The sequence below is a fragment of the Musa acuminata genome, chromosome BXJ1-5 (assembly GCF_036884655.1).
Source record: "Musa acuminata AAA Group cultivar baxijiao chromosome BXJ1-5, Cavendish_Baxijiao_AAA, whole genome shotgun sequence".
Classification (NCBI taxonomy): Eukaryota; Viridiplantae; Streptophyta; class Magnoliopsida; order Zingiberales; family Musaceae; genus Musa; species Musa acuminata.
In genome coordinates this window covers 13,880,804-13,907,886 of record NC_088331.1, presented here as the reverse complement: position 1 = coordinate 13,907,886, position 27,083 = coordinate 13,880,804, and the positions used below count along the sequence as shown (strand labels likewise).

At 37.6% G+C, this 27,083-nt stretch overlaps 1 protein-coding gene across 6 annotated transcripts; it reads right to left on the bottom strand.

Annotated features, from left to right (window-relative positions):
* Window positions 1–248: 248 nt before the first annotated feature.
* LOC103973282 (helicase-like transcription factor CHR28) lies at window positions 249–27,083 on the bottom strand. Of its 6 annotated transcripts, none has more exons than XM_065183205.1 (12): window positions 26,693–27,083; window positions 21,232–21,345; window positions 20,355–21,136; window positions 20,063–20,244; window positions 10,574–10,645; window positions 10,413–10,487; window positions 9,392–10,295; window positions 6,126–6,187; window positions 4,137–4,358; window positions 1,936–2,478; window positions 1,594–1,803; window positions 249–641 (listed from the first exon to the last, which is right to left on the bottom strand). In XM_065183205.1, exons 3-12 carry the CDS (start codon window positions 21,049–21,051, stop codon window positions 528–530), a joined length of 3,081 nt encoding a protein of 1,026 aa, XP_065039277.1. In that variant the 5' UTR covers window positions 21,052–21,136; window positions 21,232–21,345; window positions 26,693–27,083; the 3' UTR covers window positions 249–527. The 6 variants fall into 6 exon arrangements, with proteins under 6 accessions (XP_065039277.1, XP_065039273.1, XP_065039274.1 ...); XM_065183201.1 differs by having other exon boundaries at window positions 6,057–6,187; window positions 26,693–27,080; XM_065183202.1 differs by having other exon boundaries at window positions 6,057–6,187; window positions 21,232–21,295; window positions 26,693–27,080.

Genomic DNA, 27,083 nt, shown 5'->3' with positions numbered 1-27,083 from the left:
GATGTTGGTGAAGTAAAAGAGCAGATTCCGAGTTCCGTGCTGACTCTAACAATGATCTTGTTACTTTTTTCCTTCTCCTTTTTAAGTGGGAGTCTATTTGATTTGATTCACAGCCTTCTCGTTTCCACGGGGAACAGTTGCCGACAGGGATGCGGTGGATTAGGCCCGCTTGGTAGCAGAGATTACCACTGAGAAGCTTTTTAGAACACGTGCTCTGCGGATAAAGTGATGATATGCTCAACGTCCCATTCATGAAGGCAGCAAAGTATATTAATATTTATATATATATATATATATTTACAGTCCCTTATGCTCCATCATTTCTTGGACTCTACTGTTACAACTACACAAGTTAGCATCAACCTATAATTTAAAACAAAAGGAAGCGAGAAAAAAAAAAAGAAAAGAAAAAAAGAAAAGGGTCGGTCCTGATGGAATGGAGCACATCTCAAAAAATTAGCCAACAATCCTATTCATTCACATCCAAAAAGATATGAATCAACTACTACTATGATTCATGCCAAAACTCAGTCGTCAAAGCAGTTAAACAACCGCCTAAGATCTTCCACCGTGAGACGAGTTGCATGAGAACTAGTTTGATCTTCTCCGAAAGCAGTAGAAACCATCTTCCTCTTCTCCTCCTGGATAAAACATATTTCCAATGCAGATGGTGCAATTAACGTTATAAACGATGCATGACTTTGAATGACTATAGCAATAATATGACTATAGAGATGAAGTTGAAAGAACAAAACATGATTAAGATTTCAAATATACTGAAAAATACTTCCTAGTCAAATATGGGATATATACTGAAAAATACTTCCTAGTCAAATATGGGATATATGGTACATTACCACATGATTATCAACCATTGCTTGGATTATCTTCTTTAGATACAAAGTACTACCAAAAGATACCATGTTTGATGTTGGTTTGACCATTGTTTAAAAATAGCATGTCTACAAGGTCAGCGGTTGCTTCATCATGATTACGCCTAGTCATACAGGCAACTGGACCTTTAAACCTTGTAAAGGAACATAAATTGCCAATTGGAAAAGCAAGAACCCTATGGGGAAGGTCTATTTACATTCATCCAAGACCCTACATACATGGAAAAAAATTTCAGAATATCAGAATTTATGATATTAGCAAATAGTACTCTTACAATCATTTTCAGCAATATGAAATTTTAGATTGAACAGGTCTGTGCATTATTAGCATTAACACAAACAGAACAATGGGTCAGAGTGTGAAGACTGAATTAGCATTAAGTCAACTAAGAATGAATTTCCCCTATTTTTCTGGGATTAACTAAATTTGGCATCTTATTGTTCCACATTAACCTTGCATCCACTCAGTAAGCAAATCAACTTATTAGCTATGTGAACCAACTAAAGCAGGTAATAACAATCAGATAAAGACACGACTTACGAATTCTATAACTGTTTTCCAGAGTTCAAAATTTTGATTCTTCAGGTCACATGCTCCATAATTTAATTTAAGAGTCTGTGATTAACAATGACACAAGAGAATACCATAATGATCCAACCATAAAATGCTGCAAAAAAAACGACGTCACAAAAAAGTTACCTGAAGAGCTAGTATCCGATCTTCGACTGTATCTTTAATAGTTATTCGGGAAACAGTCACAGGACGAGTCTGCCCAATTCTATGCGCTCGGTCAACTGCTTGATCTTCAGTAGTTGGATTCCACCAAAGATCAAGAAGAATTACATGACAAGCAGCCACCATATTCAGGCCAAGGCTTCCTGCTTTAAGTGACATGAGCATAACAGTTACCTGAAGAACAATACCGATGTTTATTCTCCAAAAATGAAAAAGAAGAGAAACCAACAACTTGAAAAAATTAAAGCACAAACTAAAATCAACCACAAGTACAGAAAAATTATATAAATTATTTGATTATCGAACCTCTGGATCAGTGTTGAAGTCTTTCACAGCCTTGTCTCGTAACATGAGAGACATTGTCCCATCTAGCCTTCGATACTGTATAAGACACTCATTCAATGAAAGCTCAAGTAAGTCGAGCATGCTGGTCCACTGGGAGAAAACAATAGCCTTGGCTGGCATGTCAGCATTTGAGTTTAACAGAGTGGAAATATGATCAGAAGAATTGGCATCGGACTTGGAACCACATATCATGAGATTATGTACTTCAGAACTTGGACAAGAGATTGACTTTAGTATATCTAGAGCTGCTCTGATTTTGGAAGAGATGTAACCACTATGGACAATTGATCCATCATCAAATGAACAACTAGTCGAAGCTTCATCATCAAAATTGTCAGATATACAACTTTTTAATGTACTTCGGGAGAAAATGGACTCAGTACCAAGTACATCTCGACAACCAGGTGCAGGACACAAGTTCTCATCACCAGTTAAACGCTCAGATATACACTGATAGCAGAAAACATGCCCACACATTGCCACAACAGCATCCTCTGGTGGGTCCTACATAAGTACAATGTGATTAAGTTTCAGGACAACTACAAAAAAGATCAATTAAACATGTAAAAGAGGATGCAGTTTTTTTCTTTTTCTTTTTTTTGGTAAGGTTGCATATGTTGACCTAATGGTAGCCTTGTGCACCAGGCCGTCCTTAATTATTAAATGCTTATACTTACCACCAGAATATGAAATCGTGAAAACACATTATGACACAAATTACCAGCAGCATAGATGTGTTTGTTAAATTGATTGTGAAGCATAATTCATTGTCATAAAAAATTTGACTGGGTACTAATATCAAGATATTTCATGCACTAAAGACAGGCAGTGTACTAAAACTAAATCTGTCAGAAAGTCAGAAAAGACAATGCAACAAATCAAGCATATAAATTGTAGATTATAATATAAACACTTCAGCAACCGATTCAAACTGACAATAAAAAACCTTTATGCAGCTCTAGTAGGAAGGAGCTACTGATCGGAAGGCAATAAAGCATATTTATGTCCACATGTGCTCCATGATTCCATGCATGATATACTCTAACTCAAATGTCATATATCTTTCTTCATTGTAAGTTCTGCAATCTCAGGTGTCATGAACACACAGCAGACTTCATAATATAAATCAATTTAGCAATCCCACAAGAAGAAATGTCCTAAGTTGCTCACAGAAAGTCATCAAAGAAGTCCTCATGCCCTTTCACCTATATTAGGCGAAACACCAAATTCTGACACTTGCCTAGTCCAAGGAATTCCTAGTCTCTGGTTGTATCAAAGACAACTAGTTTATACCTTTGGAATGAGCAAATATGTAAAAGTTAAACATAACTAACCAGTTCAGCCCCACTTTATATATTACATCCTGACATCATGGTTTCAGATGAGTGAAAAGACAAAATTCGATCATGACAACTTGCAGTACCACCAGAGGGAAAGGCCAAAGAATTATATAAGTAGCCTGAAGATCATTGAAAAGTAATACTTTCGTTTTCATGCTGGTTTCTTGGTTCCTTCCTGTTCTGGCAGTACACTGATACGCTATGCCGGTCACTTGACAAAGCTCGAACTACCATGCCACTGTAACTTGAATCCCTAAAACCAATAATTCAAACTACAAGAATTTGACACACTCTCTAATGCTCATGATCATCAGCACAAAAGAAGGTTATTGAGATTCAAGAAGCCAATTCCAGATTTATCCTATTAAATGATAAATAGTAAGAAAGATGACTTGGCAGAATATCAAGTTCCAAGTCCACATAACAATAACTTTATGTAACTTTGCCATTCAGCTATCAAGTCTAATTATTAGAAGGGAAGGTAAATATTGTAAAGAAAAAGTTAAATACATTAAAAAAGGGATGGTAATTCAAGATTCAACCAAAAAATTAGCAGGTGTCCTAACATTTGTGTTAAGTTGCTTTAAAAGGATGTTTACCATATGTTTGATACATAGGACAAACAATATGATGATTACGGAATGCATATGTTTAAAAGAAGATATTGTCCTCCTAAAGAACCTTAAAAACTAAAGTCACCAATATTTATGCATCAGGTCTTTTCACCAAAAATCATAAGCTTAGGCAGAATTATCTTGTTCTATTTGGCACCACACTAGAGAAAAAAAGTGCAAAAGAAGCCTGTAACATGATATCACTTACACTGCACACAGCACAAATGGCTAAAGAACCTTCCAACTGATTAAGTAGATTGATCAGCATCTCCCTAGGAAGTTGCCTTGCCATATCAAACGAATATTTTCCAATAGTGTCCGAGTTAAATCCTTTGACAAGAAAGGGATGATCACAAGCCTGCCGAAGTCGCAAAAGCAACAACAAAATGCTCGCATAGTTTTGTTTCAAGGTTCCAGCAGCAGCATATGCCTGTCAACAGTCTCAACTTAATAAGTTGCACTCCTTATAATGTAAGGAATAATTAATACTAAAAAGCAACAAAAAGTTTTTCACCAAGAAGAATACAGTTTTTCGTTAAAACTATGTACAAAATGATGTTTTATAACTTGTATATCTAGATCAAAAAGGAGGAAGATATGAACTTTGTGGTGGTTGTTAGGATAAACAAAAGACTAAGCTAGGTACTTCTTGACATATATTGTAAGGTTATGATGGTACTACTATTAACTTCAATTTAAGCAGTTTTAGTCAGTGAAACCTAATGAAACTAATAGGCTGATAGGCTAGTTATTCCACCAGATCGGATCATAAAAATTGGTATTAGAACCGATCCAATATTTGGGAATGGCAAGAGGTTTGAGTAGGAAAGTACCATCTATGGGTTTGGGATTAAAGGGCACGTTGGGATGTGTAGCTGCTAGTAAGCTATGTCTCACATACACCATGCTAGGGTCTGAATCTAAATTATGTTGGGTTTTGATAAGGACAACAAGCCCTTAAGTAAGGGAGACAAAGATTTGACGGTTGTACTACTGTTAACTTTAGCTTGAGTGTTTTAGATTAGTGGTTCAGGCTCAATGAAGTTAATACGATAGTTACCTCATCAGATCGAGTCATAAGATATCTTTTTTAAGAAGTAATTATAAGTCCAATTATTTGATTTTAACCAAAAAAACATTTCTAATTAATAAAATAAAATATGACCTATAAAACAACTTTCTTATATTGTGATTTTTATAATGACTCTAAGTCAATTTCTTTAAAGTTCAAAAATCTACAGGCCCAAAGCAGTCAAACAATCATTTGCTTCCAGTTTCATTAGTTTGTATGTATTCAAATTAACTACCAAGACCGGTCAAAACTTTTTTAACCATGTAAAAATTCTATATTTAAAATTACTTGAATTTGGATTCCAAAGGGCATTTACCGCATAACAAAGTAAACAAGAAGGAGATTCCCCTTTAATGGTTGTTGAAGAATCAAAATCTGTAGCAGTTAAATTTAAAACCAGTTTAGTATGATTTGGGATTGTTATCCCACTCTAAAGTCTAAACAACATTAAAAGTTATATAGAAAAAATACAATTATATAGAAAAAATACAGGTGCTTAAGCAATAATATTCAATAAGCCAAGAAGGCAAGAACCAAAATCAAATTACAATGAAACAGGAATGAATATCTGGATTTTACTCTTTGTTAAAAAAATGGAAGCATGCACAACAGGTGCATGTACAATTTACCAATCATTTGTAAATGTTTACAAATAGAAGTTAACGATGTCCTTGTGATTTAAATTAGGACAAGTTTATTTTCATAGTACATTACTGATATAAGTCAATTATGTGTGTGAACTGAGTTTTTTGGGATATATTCACTATTAACTGTTCTCACTATCAGGTTCAAGACTCAACTTAGCAGAACAGAAAGATTTTATTTTCAGCCACGCGAAAAGGGGACCAACACGCCATCACTCTTTATTATTAATTAACTCAACAATATGATCTTAACTTGCATAAAAGACGCTCCCAAAACACATCAAACACAGCAGAAAGCTAGCATTGTTTTTGTCTACAAATTAGAAGTTCGCATTATAATCCAACCATCAAAAGCAAATCATATTCTCTTTTTCTACTGAGTAAACAACCCAACTTTCTATATGGTAAGCACCTTGAACTGTTGGCGTGAATCTGCCTCCAGCTTTAAATAAAATTCTCGTTCCTCGTGAGAAAAATCTACCTTTTTCAGGCAAATTGATTTTGGAGGTAACTTGAGAATCGGCTCCCCGTCAATAAGTGTTCCTACCAGAAACATTAGGCAGTAGGTCAATATCAAAAAGCCACAGTGGTACAAAACAAAATAATATACTTAAATCAACTATTTTTATTCTTCTGGGCAAAGAATAGCAAAAAATATAATCCACACTCATTTTGCATTGAAAGGATTATAACAAAAAAGATAAGCAAAACAGAACAAAGGCGACCAAAGAAAAACATGATTTACATTTAATGGAAAAGCTATAAAACACAACCAGTGGGGCAATTACCATATAATAAACACTAAGAATAAAAGAGATGATTCACAAAATAACAGAAAACAGAATGATTACTTGATTGTGCACACATGTTCAACTTAAAGAACACTTAGCACAAAAAGATTGTAATATCATTCCCAAAAATTGGACGAAACTTGATTTCATGTACAACAGAATTCTGTAAACAAATCTTGATGGCACAAAAAGCCTATATACGTTTTAACCCTCTATGGTTAACTACTTCTGTGAAGTATCCCAATAAGCCAAATTTGCTCCTATAAAGGAAAAGGTGTCTTTTGACAATATATTTTTGCATCAATGTATCATCTTGGTTGAATCTTGTGTTGAGCATAAAGTTAGCATCATTGGTCACTGTTCCATCATTACACTATGCATCTAATTATTACATTACCATCAAAAACTTTACAGCATCTGATAACAGAAAAGCAAAATAAGAGCTGGCACTTGAAGTTGTTCCTACATTTTTCACTCGTACAAAAACCTTAGATCAGGATTTAATGTCTAAAATCGGACCTAGTGTCCAACTTCTACACATATACTACATCTGGATGTATATACAAGTCATCTTGGTTATGAGCAAAACCATGGGTTCCATGGATACCGAAGGCAACCAAACTTGACATTTCACTATAGGTATAATGTCACGTGATTTAAATATTGTCACAGATAACATACATGAGGATCAAACCAAAAAACAATAACATCAGCAACCCACTTCTTGGGAGTAAACCACAAATTTCAACTCATACTAGTGTAAAAAAAGTTATAATATACAATACACTGATTTAAAAAGTGCTAGGCGCCAAAAGGCGCTAAGGTCCAAAAACACCCGAGCGAAGCGAGACGCTAAAATCTAAAAATATATAATATAATTAATAAATATAATTATTTAAAATTTTAAATAAAAATATGCTATTAAATTAAGAAAATCTAAGATACAAAATCATAATGTCACATTAACAAAAAGTTTCAAAATTCAAAACAATAAAATTTTACATCAAAGTCATTCATCATAATCAATATTGCCATTTTTGCACAAATCATCTTCATTGAATTCGTCCTCTTCCTCTTGTCCTTCGACTCCTTCATCAAAATATGTTTCATTCTCTATGTCTTCAACAATAGCAGGAATCGAGCTTGATGTTTTTGCACTCAATTCCCACTAGATGTTGTTTTGCACCAAAAATACCACCTCTAGTAGTCTTATCGCAGAATATACAAGTCACTGCATTAAAATCTTTCGGATCCTTCAGATAATTATACTTCCATGCAGGATCTTTTTTTGATGTCATTGGAGACTCTATTGAGTTGCTCTATACACTTACCATTTATCTTGAAACCTAACAATAATTTCAAATAAATAAAAATTAACAGTATTAAAATCAAAATAATATATTATTAATCTAATAAATACAAATACTATTATTAGTATACTGTTAACAATATACAGAAGGAGAAGAAGGAAAAGGAGTGTAAGGGGGTGTTGACTGAGAAAAGAGGAAGTGGCAGCGGCAGCAGGAGTGTAAGGAGGCAGCGGGAGCGGCAGCGACAGTGGCAACAAGAGCGGCGACAGCGACAGCAGCGGGAGCGGGAGCTGCGACAACGGCAGCGAGCAACGGCAGCGGCAGCGGCAAGCAGTAGCAGCGGGAGCGGGAGCGACAACAAGCAAGGTTAGGGTTGGGCAGCGACAGCTGATATCGGTTTTAATTGGTTCGATTGAACCAACTAAAGCACCGGAGATCGAACCAGACCTAAAATCCTGGTTCGATCGCTTGGTTTAACCCATGCGCTCGCCCGAAGCGCCCAGCAACTAGGCTCGGGCGAGCGCTCAGGCGGCGCATCTTTGAAGCGCGCCGCCTGGAAGTGAAGTGAGGCGCTCGGACCTCGCCTCGCCCGAGCGCCTTTTTAAATCACTGATGCAATATAATATATATGGCATACTATCCAGAAAGTAGATAAAAACAATATAAAAGCAATTTTCAAATGTCTAAGTACAGAATGCTACTTAGATAAAGAGTATTACCTACTCAAGAACTTCAAACACATTTGGCTGCTTATAAACAAATGTAATACATGTAGGTATTTTACGACTAGAATGCACCAAAATTGATATGTAGCACAACCTTGGAGAACATGTCAAATTGTATTCCATGAAAAACATTGATGCTAAGGGTCATCGTAAAATTCAGCGTATTCATCAAGACCACACTCAGCACTAAAAGTTTCTACCACATATTCCCAGGCCACTTGGTTAACCTTTTGTAACACCTGAACCAAGAATTGAAATTTCAGTAAATTTCATTACTACTGAATTAAACATAATGAACCAACTGGCTATCAATACCCAGAAAGAGGGGCATCAGTGCAACCACCTTTTCTTTGATTTCGCCCAAGGGTTGTCTAGCGGAAGAAGACACATGGGAAGTACTGAACACTAGACATTTTTTCTTTTGGTCTTTTACGAAGATTTCTTGGTGCAAGGCAATGACTGACACCAGCCATGCCACTGGAACTTAAATCCTTCAACTAAATCGTATTAGTCTGATGAATTCAAATATTTTAGAATAAGTTTAATTGAACCAAATTATCTCTGTTCATCCTAAGAGCTAAATGATATGAAAGGATAAAAGAAACTAACCCTGAAACAGTTAAGCACAGCAACTGGGCACTTGTTCATGCAGATATTCAGGAAAATGCAAAAAACATTAATATCTCTAAGTCTTTTCCATTTGGAATGGGACATGGCCATATTTTCTAATAGCTAAACAATAAACCTTCAATTGTCCCAAAATATCTCAAATATGTTTCCAACAAATCAGAGCAATCAATAGTAAGGCATTCAAAAAAGTTTCTAACATGCTTTACTGATCTATCAGTTCCAGTTAATATTAAACAGGGCAAACAAATTTGTTGCTAGCCAGGGAAAACAAATTTTAAATGTTTAAAATACCTTTTGTGCGTCGAAGAAGTACAGCTTTGAGGACAGCCTGAAGTTTTCTATATCCACTGCTTGTATTTTTAGATATCGGATATTTTATTGAAGCACAGAAGGAACTATAGACAGAATAAGGGTCATACTTCAGGAAGCGGAAATAACTGTAAAGATCATCAATTGCATTCTGCATGGGTGTTCCTGATAAGCACCATCTTCTTTTGGCTCGAAGACCACAGCAGGCTCTAGCCACTTGAGTTCTGTGATTCTTTATGGTTTGAGCTTCATCTAATATCACTCTAAACCACCTGACTCTAGCAAGAGGGCCGCTGTCAACATCGAGATGTGAATCTTTCGATTTTTTCCCTCGTTTCTTCACCTTGTTCTGTCCACTGGAAGGCTGCTTCCTTTTTTTGTTGGATGAGAACTCTGAAGATAACCCATACTTGTCAAGGTTTTTCTGCTCTCCCTCATCATCATCAGCTATACGCTGTTTTGGCACTTCATTAGTCACAATTGAGTATGTGGTAAGAACAACATTGTATCTTGTGAGGTCACCAGGACATTTTGTCCGTGAACCTCCATGATATACAAGAACAGATAACTCTGCACTCTTTGGAACTTTTTCTTCCAGCTCTCGAGCCCATTGCCGAAGAACACTGGCAGGGCATACAACCAATGTACCTGCAGCTGGCCTGGCATTATGGGAAGTGTGCGTAATTGAATTAGCCGCTTGCTCACATTTATAATCATTGTCACCAGATGACAGCTTTGTCTTATCCACTTCAATACCCCCATCATCATCTTCATCTAGATTTAAGGCTTCAGATTTTACACAGTTGGAATCATCAGATATGAATTTGGACTGCTGAGACATTTGCTTCTGTATTAAAGCAATCATTGATATAGTCTTACCAAGTCCCTGTGATGAGAAAAGCACACCATTCTTTATAAAACTGTGCATGTGTAAACAACAAAGTAATAATATCATGTACTAGCAAATTGTTGAAGAACAGTTAAATCCCTAAGGAAAAAAAACCTGATCATCTGCAAGAATTCCACCAGCACAATGAGTACTTTTTTCCTTCTGAACCATCCAAGCTAAGGCTATTTTCTATCAAACATGATAGTTAGGAACCAAAGTTCAAAATTATAGGGAAATAATCCAAATATGATTGACACTTCCAGTATATAGACTACCTGGTGCTTTAAGAGAGGAACAGCCAGAAGCCCCTCAGGCAGGTCATCTTCTAATCTTGGTTGACCAAGATTCTGCAGGGAAAAATAAAACAGAACCAACGCTATATCATAAGTTTTTCATATTAAAATGACCCAAAATGCAGTCAAGGCCCCCTGAACATAATACAATCACTAAAGCACAAAATAGGAAGTTAAAACTTAAAACAATCTTGAAACTCAAGAACAAAATAAAAATTGTAGCTACCTTAACCCAAAGTTCAACCTTGAACTTATTGTCTAAGTTTTAGTAAGATATACCTAAGATTTTAAAAAGCAGATGCACTATGCTGCATTGTGCTATGCAATATCTCTTTACTGGTAAACAAATACAACTCAAAATCAAATTAGTATCCTCAACAGCCCCACCTCCCTCTCTCGATAGCCTCCACGGACCCTGACACCCGCTCCCTCTTACTACTCCCGGAAAGCTTCACTCGGGCATCGCCTCTCAGCCGACAGCCACCTTCTCCTTTCTCTGATTCTCCCCCTCTCCTTCCTTCATGTTTTCCCCTCCCTCTTTCTCCTCCTCCTCTCCACTATCATCGCCCCCCGCCAAACCTCCTGGTCAGCTCCTTTTCCCTCCCCCTCTCTCCTAGTCCTCCTCATCCTCCTCCTCCCCGATAGCTCCCATCCAAGTCCCAGTTGACAGCCCTCTTCTTTCCCATTCAACCCCTAGTTCTTCCCAGGCTTCTCTCCCACCTCTATTTCTTTCTCCTTTAATGCATATCATTGTTAAAAATAGTTATTTTTTTGCTAATATAGTTTATGAATTGTTTACAGGATTAAATTTGTAATTGCTAGCGTTTTGGTGCTTTAAATATTTGTAATTTGATGTTTTAGTGGTAATATTTAAAGTATGGAATGATATAGAACTCGTGTATTCTCTTTTTTTTACTTTAGTGATCATATTTATCCTTAATTATATTTTTAATAATTTTAATATTAGCAAGTATCACGGGTGAGTGGACAGTGGCTTGAGCATTTTGGAACCTTAGCACCTTTGACTACCCTGCTAAAATCTAACCATCATGATTTCCTCTAGTTGTTTGTCTTTTCCTTTAACATATAAAAATTCTATGTGTGTGTGTGTGTGTGTGTGTGTATATATATATATATATATATATATATATATATATATATATATATATATATTCCATGCTGAAGGTGAGTAAATTTGGATCAAAATCAAAGGTTCAAGCCTTGCTGAAACTATAGTGCTTAAGTCTCAGATCAATCAGCAAGAAGATAAAACAATAAAGCTAACTATGCAAATGACAAATTATATCATCTTCTTATGTGCTTGAATGAAAGGTATAAGCATCCATAAGCAAGATGGAAACCTAAGTCTAGTCTCGATGCCTTGCAGTAAGCCCTGGGAACCTCACATCAAAAGGTTAGGAGCCATAAGGATCAATTACTATGTCAGAGAATAAAGAACTGTAGTGTGGGAAGCAGAAGTTTTTTCACATCTGTGAAACTGGAAAAGTTGGAAGAAATTACTTCCATATTTCCTATACTGGTAGCTGGCTTTCAATCCTTGTTTGTTTGATAGCTAAAGCTGATTCATGAAATCAAACTAAAAGGTGGTTCATAAATAAGGAAGCAAAGACAAAAAAACACAACAAAGAATTAGACAGAAAAATTTCTACTGGGAAGCAGTGAACATTTCTATGCAGCATAGATTTCTTCCTACTGGATATGATGGATAATCCAATTGACATAGAGAGAGAAGTTTCATTAGCTCATAATGAAATGAAATGTTTGATACAAGGACCTGACTGGTTGTTGTATAAAAGACGAGAAATAATGGATGAAACTCAAAATAAAAATGTTAGGCACTGTTATTGGATTGTAAAGGATTGATCTCATGATGGTTTGGAGACAAAATTAGACTACAAAAGTATACTAGGAAGAGTGAATAGTTTAATTTCAGAGATTGTGAAAATGCACCGACTTGATTTGGTTCTTCAGCTTGTGGGGAGAACTAAAAGAGTTCTGTTCTTGACTCTAGAATAAAAACAAAGTTGTGGAGTTGCACTTGAACCCCAAGAACAAGAGTGTTCTTAGTTTGATCTCTGCCAACAGATGTAGGCTATTGTGTCAAACCACTACAAACTGATATCTTATTCTTTCACTGGACCGCCATTCTTTTTCACCAGACTACTAATACACAATGGCTTAAATGGTTTTGAATTTTTTTAAGATTAGCAGTAAGCACTAGTTCATTCCTAAATCTCTATTGCACCCACTAGTGTCTATTGAATCTCAGATTTTGATGATGAAACCAATTGATAAGTGTTTATATTTTAATCTGCGTTTTTGAGTGACGCAGAATGTTTCGATCAGGATGAGACAATTAAAGCAGGAAAAATCACGTTAGGCCAGGGGAAAACATGTCAAAAGATTGGACGTCGAGCCGGTGGATCGGTCGATGTATCGACAAAAGGCTTCGAGCCATGGATTCGGGTATCCGGCCAAGAAGAGCAGATATTGCGCTAAGGATATCGGAGTTGCGGAGTCAACTGGCCGATTGGGCAATAGGCCGCAAGAGAGAACGATGCGCCGAAGAATCGGACGAAGCGTCGAGGGACCAATGACATGCCGGACAACATGATTAATGCTTAGTATTAATTGTCTAGATCGAAGTGTGTTTTACATGTGCAGGATTAACTACGATAGCAAAGCATGAAGCAAAATGAAGTTCTGGAGTCAAGGACGTGATTTCATTGGGAGTTCGAGAGTTCGTCGGAAGTCCGGACGTTCGTCGGAAGTCCAGACATTCGTCAGAAGTTCTGTCAGAACCAACCGAGAAGTCTCAGAGCTTGCCAGAGAAGCTCGTCGGAACTCACCAAGAAGATCGTCATGAAGTCCAAGAGCTTAACGGGACTCCGCCGGAACATTGCCGAGAGATCGTCGGAAGTTCGTCGGAAGATCGTTGGAAGCTCGCCGGAAGAAACTAGACTTACAGACTTGTTTAGCTTAGAAAATGTCTTAGGAATCGTAGTTAGCACGTAATTGGGATTGGATTTGGGCCAACTCAATTATGAGTCAGTTGGGCCCATGTAAGAACTGTGTTGGGCCCAATGAAAAGGCCCAAACAGTGCCCCAAGAGGTGACACCGTCGTGGAACAGTCTCCGAGACTGTCAGGCGGTGGTACCGTCGGTCTGGGCAGTGGCACCGCCCAGACACAGCCTCCGAGAGGCTGCAGGCGGTGGTACTGCCAGTCTGGGCGGTAAGTAACCGCAATACAAGAGGCTAAAAACCTAAACAACCTACCACTTGAAGAACTAATTGGGTCTTTGATGACCTATGAAATGACTAATGTGGCACTTGACGAACATGAGAACTACCTTCCAAAGGACATGAAGGATTTCGGACTAAGAATAATCAAATACCACTTGAGCATAAGCTCAAGTGATGGTGAACTTGAACTACTCACTAATAAATTTAAAAAGTTCATGAAACAAAAATTAAAAAACAAAAAGAACGCAACTACTTGCTTTAAACGCAAGAAGAAGAACACAAATTGGGATGAATCAAGCTCCTCCGAAGACGAGGAAAAAATCAACAAAGGCGATGTGACAAACTACGCCTTAACGGCTTTCTACGATGAGGTAATCAAAATACCTTTAGTTTATTTCGAAATTACATGATGCTTTTCATGAGTTATTTTTAATTTAGTTTAGAATAATTATTTTTTAAAATTACATGTTTTATATAATGAAAATGCTAAAAAAATGGGGATCATGCTAGTAATTTTAAAAATAATTATGAAAAATATATATTTTATGATAAACAAACAAAATGATTTTGATTGAAAATATAAAATCATGCTTGATGATTTAATGATGCATAATGATGTTTTGATACCATGATTGATGATTTTATTCTATGCATGTGATTTTAAAAATTATGCATGATGACTCTTGCGATTTATGGATTATCGATTTTTTATCATGATGAAATATTACTTTTTCGGTTTTAAATAAGATGGAAGGTTTTCATACAAAAACTTGAGCATATTAATTTGAAATCATGTTTAAAGGTTTTATATTTTGAAATTATGAATAATGATTTCTGGGTGATTTATACCTTATTGAACTTTGTCATAATAAATTTTGCACTTTCGGTTTTAAACATGATACATGTTTTTATTTGGCATATATAAAATTAATCATATGAATTTCAAACACTAAAAAGAGGAAAGCTTTCTCCTTGAAAAAAAAATTTTTATCTACTCTATCGATTTTCAAAAATAAGAGATTAACAAATCTATCTATATTTTTTAAATCTCTTGAAAATGATTTTGATGTGACGATTTGAATTTGAATAAGCTTTATCTTGAGTTTTCGAGATTTATAACATGAAATCTTTTATGAATCAAGATCTCTTATTTGATCTCCCATGTTTCTTCTTGTCGTTTACTAAAGAAAAAATTTTTCTAAATGAATCATGTTTTTTTTTTAATTATAATTTTTATGATTCATAATGAATTGAGAGATTTTATATGCATGAATTAATATCTTGTTCTCCTACATGATTGAATGAATTCTATCTATATCATGAACTTCTAAGAATTCTTTTCGTTATTTATTTAAGAGGAGATTTGTTAAAATGAATCATGTCTTCTCTTGAATTCTCGGAATTTTAACTTGAAAATTCTTTTTATTAACCAAGATGGTCTACTATGATTCTTTCTTTTCGTTATTTGAGTTATTCAAAAAGAATCATAATATATCTATTGATACTCATGATTTATCTTCACGATCTTTGATATTTTATCTCTCATGATATGATTTTTATGTACAATTCCTTGTATTCATGAAATATTTATCTCATCACCCAATTAATTTTTCTTGATATTCTTCATGTGATGATATGAATTTATGCATGAAATACAAATGAGAAATTATTATCATGCATGATAGGATGCAATGTAATTTGACAAATTAATACCATCATGATTTGAAATACTATGATTTGTTGCTAATATTGATGTAATTATGAATGATAATTTGGAATCATGCATGTAATGATGATTTTATATTTTGAAAATATACATGATGATTTGGTATTATGCATACAATGCTTATGCTTTTTAATTATGATGATGTATGTAATATATTGCATATGATGTGAATCATGATTAAAATTTCTTTGATTTGAATTCAAGATTATGTTAATTATGGCATTTTGAAATAAGAATGATTACATACCTTTGTCATGATTTAGAAATTGACGTAAAGGAAAAAAGAGATATAAAATTGTATTCTTCCCTTCTTTTTGACAATGACAAAGGGGGAGAAATATTACTAGCTCAAGATGCAAAACATGCTAACTTGCACTTTGCAAAGGAAGCAAAAATGACACTTTTCAAAAAAGAAGAAAGAGCTTGTTATCTTGAACATCACAAAAAAAAATTGATAGATTGTCTATCTTAAGAAACAAAAATGCAAACTTGCATAATTTACAATCTTGTCATTTCTCCTTTTTGTTGATGACAAAGGGAGAGAAGTATGATCATGTTATGCATGATGACGTGTTGCAAATATTCATGATGAAATTTGCAATGACTTGAATTCGACTTGAGCTCAAGGTTCTTTCAATATGGCATATTGATGGGGGGAGTTTGTTTAAACTCCGGGAGTTAAGGTTAACTCCGTCGTCGATTAGTTGTCACCATCAAAAAGGGGGAGATTATTGAATCTCGGATTTTGATGATGAAATCAATTGATAAGTATTTATGTTTTAATCTATATTTTTGAGTGACGCATGATGCTTCGATCAAGATGAGACAATTAAAGCAGGAAAAATCAAGTTGGGCCGAGGGAAAACATGTCAGAAGATTGGACGTCGAGCCGGTGGATCAATCAACGTATCGACAGAAGGCTTCGAGCCATGGATTCGGGCATCGAGCCGAGAAGAGCGGATATTGCGCCAAGGATATCGGAGTTGCGTAGTCAACTGGCCGATTGGGCAATAGGCCGCAAGAGAGGACAATGCGCCGAAGAATCGGATTAAACGTCGAGAGACCAATGACAGGCCGGACAACATGATTAATGCTTAGTATTAATTGTCTAGATCGAAGTGTGTTTTACATGTGCAAGATTATCTACGATAGCAAGACATGAGGCAAAATGAAATCATGGAGTCAAGGACGCGATTTCGTTGGGAGTTCGAGAGTTCATCGGAAGTCCGGATATTCGTCGGAATTTATATCGGAACCAGCCGAGAAGTCTCGGAGCTTGCCAAAGAAGCTCGTCGGAACTCGCCAAGAAGATCGTCGTGAAGTCCAAGAGCTTGCCGGGACTCCGCCGGAACATTGCCGAGAGATCATCGGAAGTTCGCCAGAAGATCGTTAGAAGCTCATCGGAAAAAACTAAACTTACGGACTTGTTTAGCTTAGAAAATGTCTTAGGAATCATAGTAAGCACGAAATTGGGATTGGATTTGGGCAAACCCAATTAGGGGCCAATTTGGCCCATGTAAAAACTGTGTTGGGCCCAATGAAAAGGCCCAAACAGTGCCCCAAGAGGTGACATCGTCGTGGCACAGTCTCCGAGACTGTGTCAGGCGGTGGTACCGCCGGTCTGGGCGGTGGCACCGCCCAGACACAGCCTCCGAGAGGCTGCAGGCGGTGGTATCGGCAGTCTGGGCGATGGTACCGCCCAGCACAGCCTCCCAGGCGTTGGTACCGCCCAGTGTCAGACTGACACTGGCAGTGGTACCGCCCATGCCCGGGAAACCCGGGATGAGATGTTTTTAGGCTCCAAGTTTGAATCAACTTGAAGCCTATAAATACCCCCCTCATCCCTGGTTAAAAGACACAAGAACAGAGAGTTTAAAAGTAGAAAAACGCTGTAGAAATCTCTTGTGAGAATCCTCCTCTAGTCTAAGTTTTAGAATTATGTAAGAGAGGAGTGAGTGCTTATAAAGGTTGACTCCTAAACCTATGAAAAGGAGAAAAGGGGTGTAAGAAGGAGGTTGATCTTCGCCTGTTAAAGGAAGATCGATAGTGGATGCCGGTGGCCTCGACGGAAGAGGAATCGGTGGAGTGGATGTAGGTCACGATGACCGAACCACTATAAAATCGGTGTGTTCTTCTCTGGTTTGCATTTCTATATTTGAGTAATTTACTTTACTGCAAACCTCTTAACTTGCTTTACATCCACTATGCATCTTCCGTACGCTTTCAAGCTATCTTTATGAAAACGCTTTCAAGTTAACCTCTCTCCGAAACGATTTTCGTCGAAATCAATTTTTATCGAACGAAGGTTTTTTTAACTGACGTAATTTTACCGCTGCACTAATTGGGATTGGATTTGGGCAAACCCAATTAGGGGCCAATTGAGCCCATGTAAAAACTGTGTTGGGCCCAATGAAAAGGCCCAGACAGTGCCCCAAGAGGTGACACCGTCGTGGCACAGTCTCCTAGACTATGTCAGGCGATGGTACCGTCGGTCTGGGCGGTGGTACCGCCCAAACACAGCCTCCGAGTGGCTACAGGCGGTGGTACCGGCAGTCTAGGCGATGGTACCACCCAGCACAGCCTCCCAGGTGATGGTACCGCCCAGTGTCAGACTGACACTGGCGGTGGTACCGCTCATGCCCGGGAAACCCGGGATGAGATGTTTTTAGGCTCCAAGTTTGAATCAACTTGAAGCCTATAAATACCCCTCTCATCCCTGATTAAAAGACACAAGCACAGAGAGTTTAAAAGTAGAAAAACGCTGTAGAAATCTCTTATGAGAATCCTTTTCTAATCTAAGTGTTAGAATTATGTAAGAGAGGAGTGAGTGCTTATAAAGGTTGACTCCTAAACCTATGAAAATGAGAAGAGGGGTGTAAGAAGGAGGTTGATCTTCACCTGTTAAAGGAAGATCGATAGTGGATGCCGGTGGCCTCGACGGAAGAGGAATCGGTGGAGTGGATGTAGGTCACGATGACCGAACCACTATAAAATCGGTGTGTTCTTCTCTGGTTTACATTTCTATATTTGAGCAATTTACTTTACTACAAACCTCTTAACTTGCTTTACATCCACTACGCATCTTCTGTACGCTTTCAAGCTATCTTTACGAAAACGCTTTCAAGTTAACCTCTCTCCGAAACGGTTTTCGTCGAAATCGATTTTTATCGAACGAAGGTTTTTTTAACTGACGTAATTTTACCGCTGCACTAATTCATCCCACCCACCCCCCCCCCCCCTTCTCTTAGTGCCGACCCCGTTCCTGACAGTGTCATCTGCATCTATGTCAACATGAGAAATCATATGGTTTTATTGCATGGGGATCAGGCATGTGGCACACGAATAAGTTGGGGTTGCTCATGAGAAAATGACATGCATCAAACCAATCTTATGTGATGGTAGAAAGAACAAGTCATTTGTAAAAAAACCAATGCAGATTTGAAGAAAAGAATGAGGAATGGTTTTACGATTTGGGACCAGATGATGATTAAATGCCTTCAGAGATAACCAAAAATCAGTGATGGACACATGAAAGTGATTGGTCATACATGACAATGTGCATGGTTAGGATATTCTCATGCAGAAACTAAAGGAAAATCAACTTCAAATTTAACTTGGGGACCTTCAATTTAGTCTAAACATACTTATTTAAAGTTAGGACTAAATATTTTGTTCTTCATGCCCCTACAAATTGTTTACAAACCAGAATTGTCAATGAGAGTCATAAATAGGGTTAAAAGAAACATAGGATTCAACTTTTGCTCAAGATATAAAGTTGGTCTCACATATTTAATGTTGCTTCTGTTCTGTTGCTTTTTTTTCATTTTGCATATTGATGGTGATCTCACATATTTAATGCTTATTTGCAAAAGATCTATTAAAATAACAATATATATAAACATTTTCTTGAACATCAGTCTGTTTCACTTAATTTAAACCATTGAGAGCTCATAATTCCCAATTTCCTAAAAAATATTTCAAATTTACTTAAGAAAACAATCGCTCAGGTAATATAAAAGACTGTACAGCCTAATTAAGGATCCACGCACAAGTGATTTTTCACTAACTCAACATGCTAACAAGCATGAAAAGGTGGATCTGTGGGAGTTCAATGTCTTCCCCTCTAAGAAGATCCTCATCAAATCTTCGAATGTATAAATCCACATACTGTCCATAAAGTATTAGACCCAAATATAAATTATGTCATCAATTGAAGAGAAATACAAAAGTAAGCACTTAATTGACTGCAGATATTGTTCATGGAATTTTGTAATATTGGATTAAGTCACATGGTGTTCCATAGAATTGGTTTGATTATACTTGAATACAGGTGTGCAAGGAAAAAAACCCTCCACATGAACAGTTTGATACTTCAAACTTGTCAAACTCCATCATAAATCCAACAAAATCTCTCTCGATGGAAGAAAAAGAAGACAACAAGTATAGTGATAGTGATACACCAGCACACGAAAAGATCTACCTGCAATGCTTCCTGATATATATGCCTCTCATCATGTTCAATGCGCCTATCGTCTACTAGGCCCAAGTGCTTTTGTCCATCACTGGTGCCAGGCGGCTGCAAATTGTTGACCGATTTTCCATATAACAATGTTGAAGGCAACATCCTATTTGTGATGACATTTCCAAGAATATGCAAAGCATCTGCACTTTAAAATAAGTATGTTATCATACACATAGTACATCAGTTTGTATTGCATTTAAAATCACCATATCTAACATAAAGAAAAACTGCCCTTGCAAGAATCAATCACCTCTACTCTCCACTGAAGCTTTTGGCATGTTATGGAACTTTTCATCCACAAATGTTGGTGGTTGAAATTTAGCTAAAGCATCAACTGCATCTCCTCCAGCAAAAGATGAAGGTAAAAGCCTATGTCCATTTTTACTTGTGTCAGTCTCACCATTTCTCTTAAGTGCAACATTCATCATGCCATCATAATCAGGTCTTATAGAAGCATGCATTTTTTCTTTATTATAAATCTGACTTCTGTCTTTCACGTCTGAAGAACCTTTTGGTGCAGTTCTGTTCACAGATGAAAGAAAAGATGCTGGAAGAGATCTTTTAGGAACAACATTGTACAGATTTTCATGAAGATTGTGTCCGTCCATAACATCTAACTTTCTTCCAGTATCAACTAGCCTTTCATGATCTGCAAGTCTTACTTCACCTATCCCATTGCTTCTGACATGGTTTCCCGTACTAGCACCAGATGTTTTAGTAAATGATGTGGAACCTGCAGTAGATTGTGGCATTGATGTTCCACAATCATTATTATCACTAGAATGAGTCGGGAACTTCGCAGACGCATCACTGTTCTGATTAGAGATCCCTTGTGAATTATGTCCCCATTTATCCATAATGCCATCAGTAAAGGATTTCTCTGATGATACAGATCCAATCTCAAAATCATCTTCACTATCTGTGGAATCAATCTCAATGATATCCATAGACTAAGAAAGTGTGTGATTTGCAGTCACTTCTGCAACAAAACTTGAAGAAGACAGGCTACCTGATCCTCTAACTTGTGAAAGACTGCAAAGAAAATAGAAATATTACCATCAGTCCTACATGCGACATTTCACAGCATTATGGCAAGTTAAAAGGAAAATGAAGCACCTTGGACTTACTCATGGGTATTGAAGTAGAATTGATATTACCCTACAGATCCATTTGTTCACAGTGCTGCATCTACTACAGATAGATAGAAAACTCTAAGTTGAAGTATAAACATGATCGGGCATCTACAGTGATCACAAGACTTAACAGGATTAGCTTTCCAGACAAACAAATATATATCAACAACAGAATTATTTTTTCCTCCAATTTGGAGGGATATGAAAAAATCACAAAAAAAACAACCAACTAAAAAATATGAAGGATAATCTTGAAATATACAAAGTAACAGTATCCAACCAAGTGGGATTCAGTTTATGATCCTTCACCAATCAAGTTAAAAGCTACAAAGATGCCAACATATGCCTATCACATTTAGACTGCCATTTCGGGTATCAAACACTATTCAGTGATCTGGTAGGACCGATACACAACACCAGTATATACCCGTGTACCAAAGTCGAAGAAGAAGAAAAAGAAGAGGAAGGCACAGTGGAGGAAGAGGATGGGAGAGGAAGAAAAAGGAATATGAAGAAAAAGAGAAAGAGGATGAAGAGGTAGAGGAATAGGAAGAAGAGAAAGCGATGGAGGAGGAGAAAGAAGAGGAAACGATGGAGGATGAAGAAGAGGAAGTGTGGACGAGGAGGAGGAAGAAGAAGAGGAAGCAATGGAGTAGGTGGAAGAAGAGGAAGCGATGGAGGAGGAAGAAGAGGAAGCGATGAAGGTGGCGGAAGAAGAGGAAGAGAAGGGGAGGGAGTGTACTGGGGAGATACATGGCAAACTGTTCTCTGATGCCGGTGACATCAAACGGTAGCGGTGGCAACAGCATCGCAATAAGAGGGCTCATGCTGTCTTTTTTTTATATTGAATTGGATCAGACTGTCCAAAATGGGTGAGGTCCCACTCCCAAACCAATGTGTACCATCCATTTCGTGCTGTTTTGGATGTTACAACAATCATTGCTATCACATTCTGTTCCACACACCCGTCAAGTTCCATAGTTCTCCTATTACCAAGCCTTAAACAAAAAGGTCAAAGGCTCAATAGAGCATGCACAAGGGTCTCTATTTTTATACCAAAACTCTCGTTGTGAAGAATATAAAATAAGATAATACAGTAGCAGAATTGTTGATGCTCAATAGTGAGTACCATGATCAAACAGTTTAGTGTTTAAAGCCCATAAAAAACTAAAAACAAATAACATGCAGCTTCTGGTTTAACATATTTTAGCATTTATGTTTCAGAATTCATTACCGGGAGGTGATCATAGAGTAATTTAGTTCATGTATAATTGCAGATTTTTTTGGGTTCCCAACAGGAATAAGAGTTACACCCCCTCAAGTTTCATAAGTTTATTTGGCTGTAACCAAGAGCCCAATTTAGACACAAAATATGGACCAGCCTAAATATCTAACTTGAGTTCCGGCTTACTGTGCTTGGGACCTCTGTACATTAGTCCTAAAACCTTACAAATTTGCATACTAGACCCTCAAACAGTTTGTATTTGTATACTAATCACCAAACCCCAAAAATATAGTGCATAAAATCGTTTACGTCAACTATAACAATATGGATCATTTGATCATTCCTTTTACATTGTTAAATATTTAATGGTCTAAATCTTTTGGCAATTTTCCCTCCCATCCAATGGAACCACTTTTCGTAAAGGTTCAAACAGTTTGTATTTGTATACTAATCACCAAACCCCAAAAATATAGTGCATAAAATCGTTTACGTCAACTATAACAATATGGATCATTTGATCATTCCTTTTACATTGTTAAATATTTAATGGTCTAAATCTTTTGGCAAATTTCCCTCCCATCCATGGAACCACTTTTCCTAAAGGTTCAAAAGAACCCTTATCAATTTAATCCTCCTTTACCTTTCAGAGTTCCTATTTCAATTCTGATCCCAAAGTCATCTATTCACCTTCAGTGAGGCTTTGTATATAGCAGAATTAACAAGGTTTTAATCTATCTCCATTTCTTTTAGTCATTTTAGCCAAAATAAGGTTTTAGTGAAATGATTTTAAGAGCACACAAAGGGGCATACTTTCATGGTTAGAAGCAAGGTTCATAATTTCGTGCTGTACCAGAGTATCGAGTTCAATTCGGTACGATACGGTATGGTACGAGTATACCGAGCGGTACACTCTAATGTATCGCTCCGCACACACACACACACACACACAGATATATATATATATATATATATATATATATATATATATATATATATATATATATATATATATATATATATATATATATATATATATATAAGTTAAAAAAATAAAAAAGGGTGCGACGTCACGTCGTTTCTTCTCCCGACGTGGGGAGAAGAAAACCTCGAAGCCTCCACGACGTCGCCGAGGTTTCTTCGCGAGAAGTTTCTTCTCCCCGCGAAGCCTCGGCGACGTTGCCGAGGTTTCTTCTCCCCACGCCGAGGCTTCTTCTCCCTGCGCAAATTAGGAGAAGTCATCGACGATGCCAATGTGTCCCTGCGAAGCCTTGGCAATGTCGCCAAGGTTTCTTCTCGCCACACTAAGGCTTCTTCTCCCCGCGCGGATTAAGAGAAGTCGTTGACGACGCCAAGGCCTCGTCGCCCCAAACGAGGAGGAGACGACATCTCATTTGCGGCGTCCGACGAGGGATGGCAGCAACGGATTGGGATCGTCGAGGGAGAGCGGTGCCAGATCTCCAGGTTCCCCCTTTTCTTCTCCCCATTCTTTCTTCTCCCTCGGCTAATACCGCCCGGTAACGGGCAACGACGGTCGAAATCGACCGTCACCGACCGATTTCTGGTGGTAACGGGGCGGAAACAGCCCCAATCGACGATACCACCTGGTAGTGGGCGGTCCGCGTACCGATCTGCTGGCGGACCGGTATGGGTGGTATCAATCGAAATTAAAAACCCTGGTTGGAAGACCTTAATAGTTGTAGAAGATGAATGGTGGACATAAGAACAAATCAAGAAAAGTAAATGATGACAAGAAAACTATAAATCTAAAAGAATGCACAAGTTTGCCTATCCCATGCATGGCTAAATAGCCAGAAGACTAACATGCACCATTTTTTGGGATTCTAGCATTAATATGCTAGTATGGAGATATTAAGGGATCATGTAAGTTGCAAAGATGTCATAAAGACAACACCATCTTGGTTCTACAGCAAGGGTTTAAATAGGTGCTTGAGCGCTCGCCTAGGTGCTCGAGTGAGGCGAGGCGAGGCACCAGGTGGTGTGCTTCAATAAAGCGTCACCTGGGCACTCGTCTGAACCCAGGCACTAAGCGCCTTGGGCGAACACCCGGTACAAACAAAGCAATCGAACCAGACTATTAAGTTTAGCTCGATTGAACAGTAACTAGTTGGTTCGATTGAATCAACAAAGCTACATACTATTAGCTAGTTGCTTCTCAATTCTCTTCCTTTATTCTGTTGTATCTCAAAAGGCACCAAGATCCCAAAATACCCAAGGTGCTAGGCGCTCACCTAGGAACCCGCATGAGCGAAGTGAGGCACACTAAAATATTAAAATATATAAAATATATATTACGATTGATATATATGATTATAAAATAAAATCTCATCCAATACTTCTTATGAAAGCTAATTTAAATTCTATCATATATTAGAGGGACCTATTGGTGCAAGGTCAACTAATTATAAAAATAGAATCATAATATAAGATAAAATCAACATGCCCATCAATGGCAAGTTTGCAGCTTCCTACGGATGGTAGCATCGGGGCGGAGAAAGGTTCAAATGTGTCCATCAACAACAAAGAAAGCTTCAGACCTATCCCTCGATAGGAAAGGGAGCTGCGCCCAAAAGCAACAATGGTGGAGGAAGCTTCAGACCTGTCCGTCAGTGGTGGAGGGAGTTGTACATGAAGGCAACAGAAGAAGGTGGGTTAAGCGATAGAGTCTAGGGTTTCACGTTCACTAGGTCAGGTTCGAGGTCAAGTTTCACTTTCACTAGGGTTTAATTCTTTGGTTCAATTCGATGGCATTGAATCGAGTGCTTGCCCGAGGCGCTCGACACCTGGGCTCAAGTGAGCGCCCAGACAACGCTTCAGTGAAGCGCGTTGCCCGAACATTATGCGAGGCGCTCGAGCCTCGCCTCCCCCGAGCACTCAAATGCCTATTAAAGACACGAAAATATTCATAGTTCTAATTCATATACAATAGTCAAATGATTATTTCAAATTTTAGTTCAAAATTTAAAGTAACAAATCGTTGTTCCTTTGGTGACCAATTTAATTCTAAAATAGCAATGAAATGGCATCCCTTGTCCAAGGTACAATTTTTCAATTTTCATATACCATACATGCCTTTTGTTGAATGAATCACTAGACCCACTAATGACCTTTGAAATTTGTGCACCATCTAAAAAAGTACAATGATGTAGCTAACTAGTGATTGAACTCCAAAAAACCTACTTGTTGCTAATACCCTAGCAGGCTCATAGAACTAGAACTTATTAGCAAACTCCTCACAATTACCAAAAGCTTAAAAAGTTGAATCACCAATTATATAATCAAATGAAATAAAATAAACAAAAACTATTTGTTGTCAGGATTATGCTAAAAGAACTATGCCTGCACAGAAGCAATTAATTACAACTAAGTATGGTATGAATTAATAAAGTCAATCTTTTCAGACAGAGAGAAAGGGGATCATGCTAACATGCAAAAAGAATAATGATCCAGTACTTGAGAATAAATGAGAAGGCCAGATATCAGCAGCTGCCGGAGTCCACCATTTCAAAGCAAAAAAGTCAACTTTTTTTTGCAACTGATTTCTATGAGACTCCAAATCCAAATACCACTGTTACAATGGAAGTACAAATAATAAAGAGGAGAAGAACAGCAAAAGACAGCACAAGAGTTACAGATTCAACTTTAATTCGGGTTCCTATTAGGAAATGGAGTTGAAGATCATTATTGGAAAGTAAAACTGAACCAGTGATCGAGTTGTCCATGCCTTAAAAAGTCACTGGTACGACGAATGGGTTTTAATTGGTCGGACTGTAGATTTAACAAAATTGTTTTGAAATGTAATTTATGTGATGTATGCGGAAACTGTGAACTAACAAGTAATTATAATCCAATACGTTAAGAGTTTAATGCAACACAAGGTCACAAGAATGCATAACAGCCCAAATTTAGCATGCATGTCTCAAGCACTTCACATTACATCACGAAAATATTAGTCACAAAAAAATAAATTCTCGTAAACTGCAAGAAACCGTCAATTACCAGAAAAAGACTAGTGAAGAATATAGCTACAACTAACATATTATCACCGCGTACCATTTTCATAAACCAATTAGTAGATTATTAAATCAATTACAGCACTAGAAAAACACTTTTTAGATCAAATTCATAGGAAAGAAGAAATTACATCCCATTCAACGAGCACGATTTCAATTACAAACGCAAAAGAGGAATAAAACCAAGATTAGGGCTAACCTTCCATAAGCTGGGGACCATCAGTGGTTCGTGGGCGGAGAAACAGCCCTCCTGCTGCAACAAGCGACGTAAGAATCGTAGCCCACGGATCCAGTAAAATCACGCGGCCGCAGCCAGATTAAAAACCCTTAGGATCGAACTCGAAGTCGCAACCTGCGACCCCGATTCGCCCGCCCCCCAAACCCTAAAACCTCGAAGGAATGGGAGAGGAAGCAAGAGACCACGAACAAGAAAAAGGATCCAGACAAGAACGAACGGGCGACGCGAGAGATTAGGTGTGAAGAGTAAGCGGGTCGTGTAGGTTTAGGGATGGATCAAGAAATCGAGATCGTGGCGAGTGCGCCCGTGAGGGGATCGGAGGCATGTCGGGGAACGAGATCCGCTCCAACCG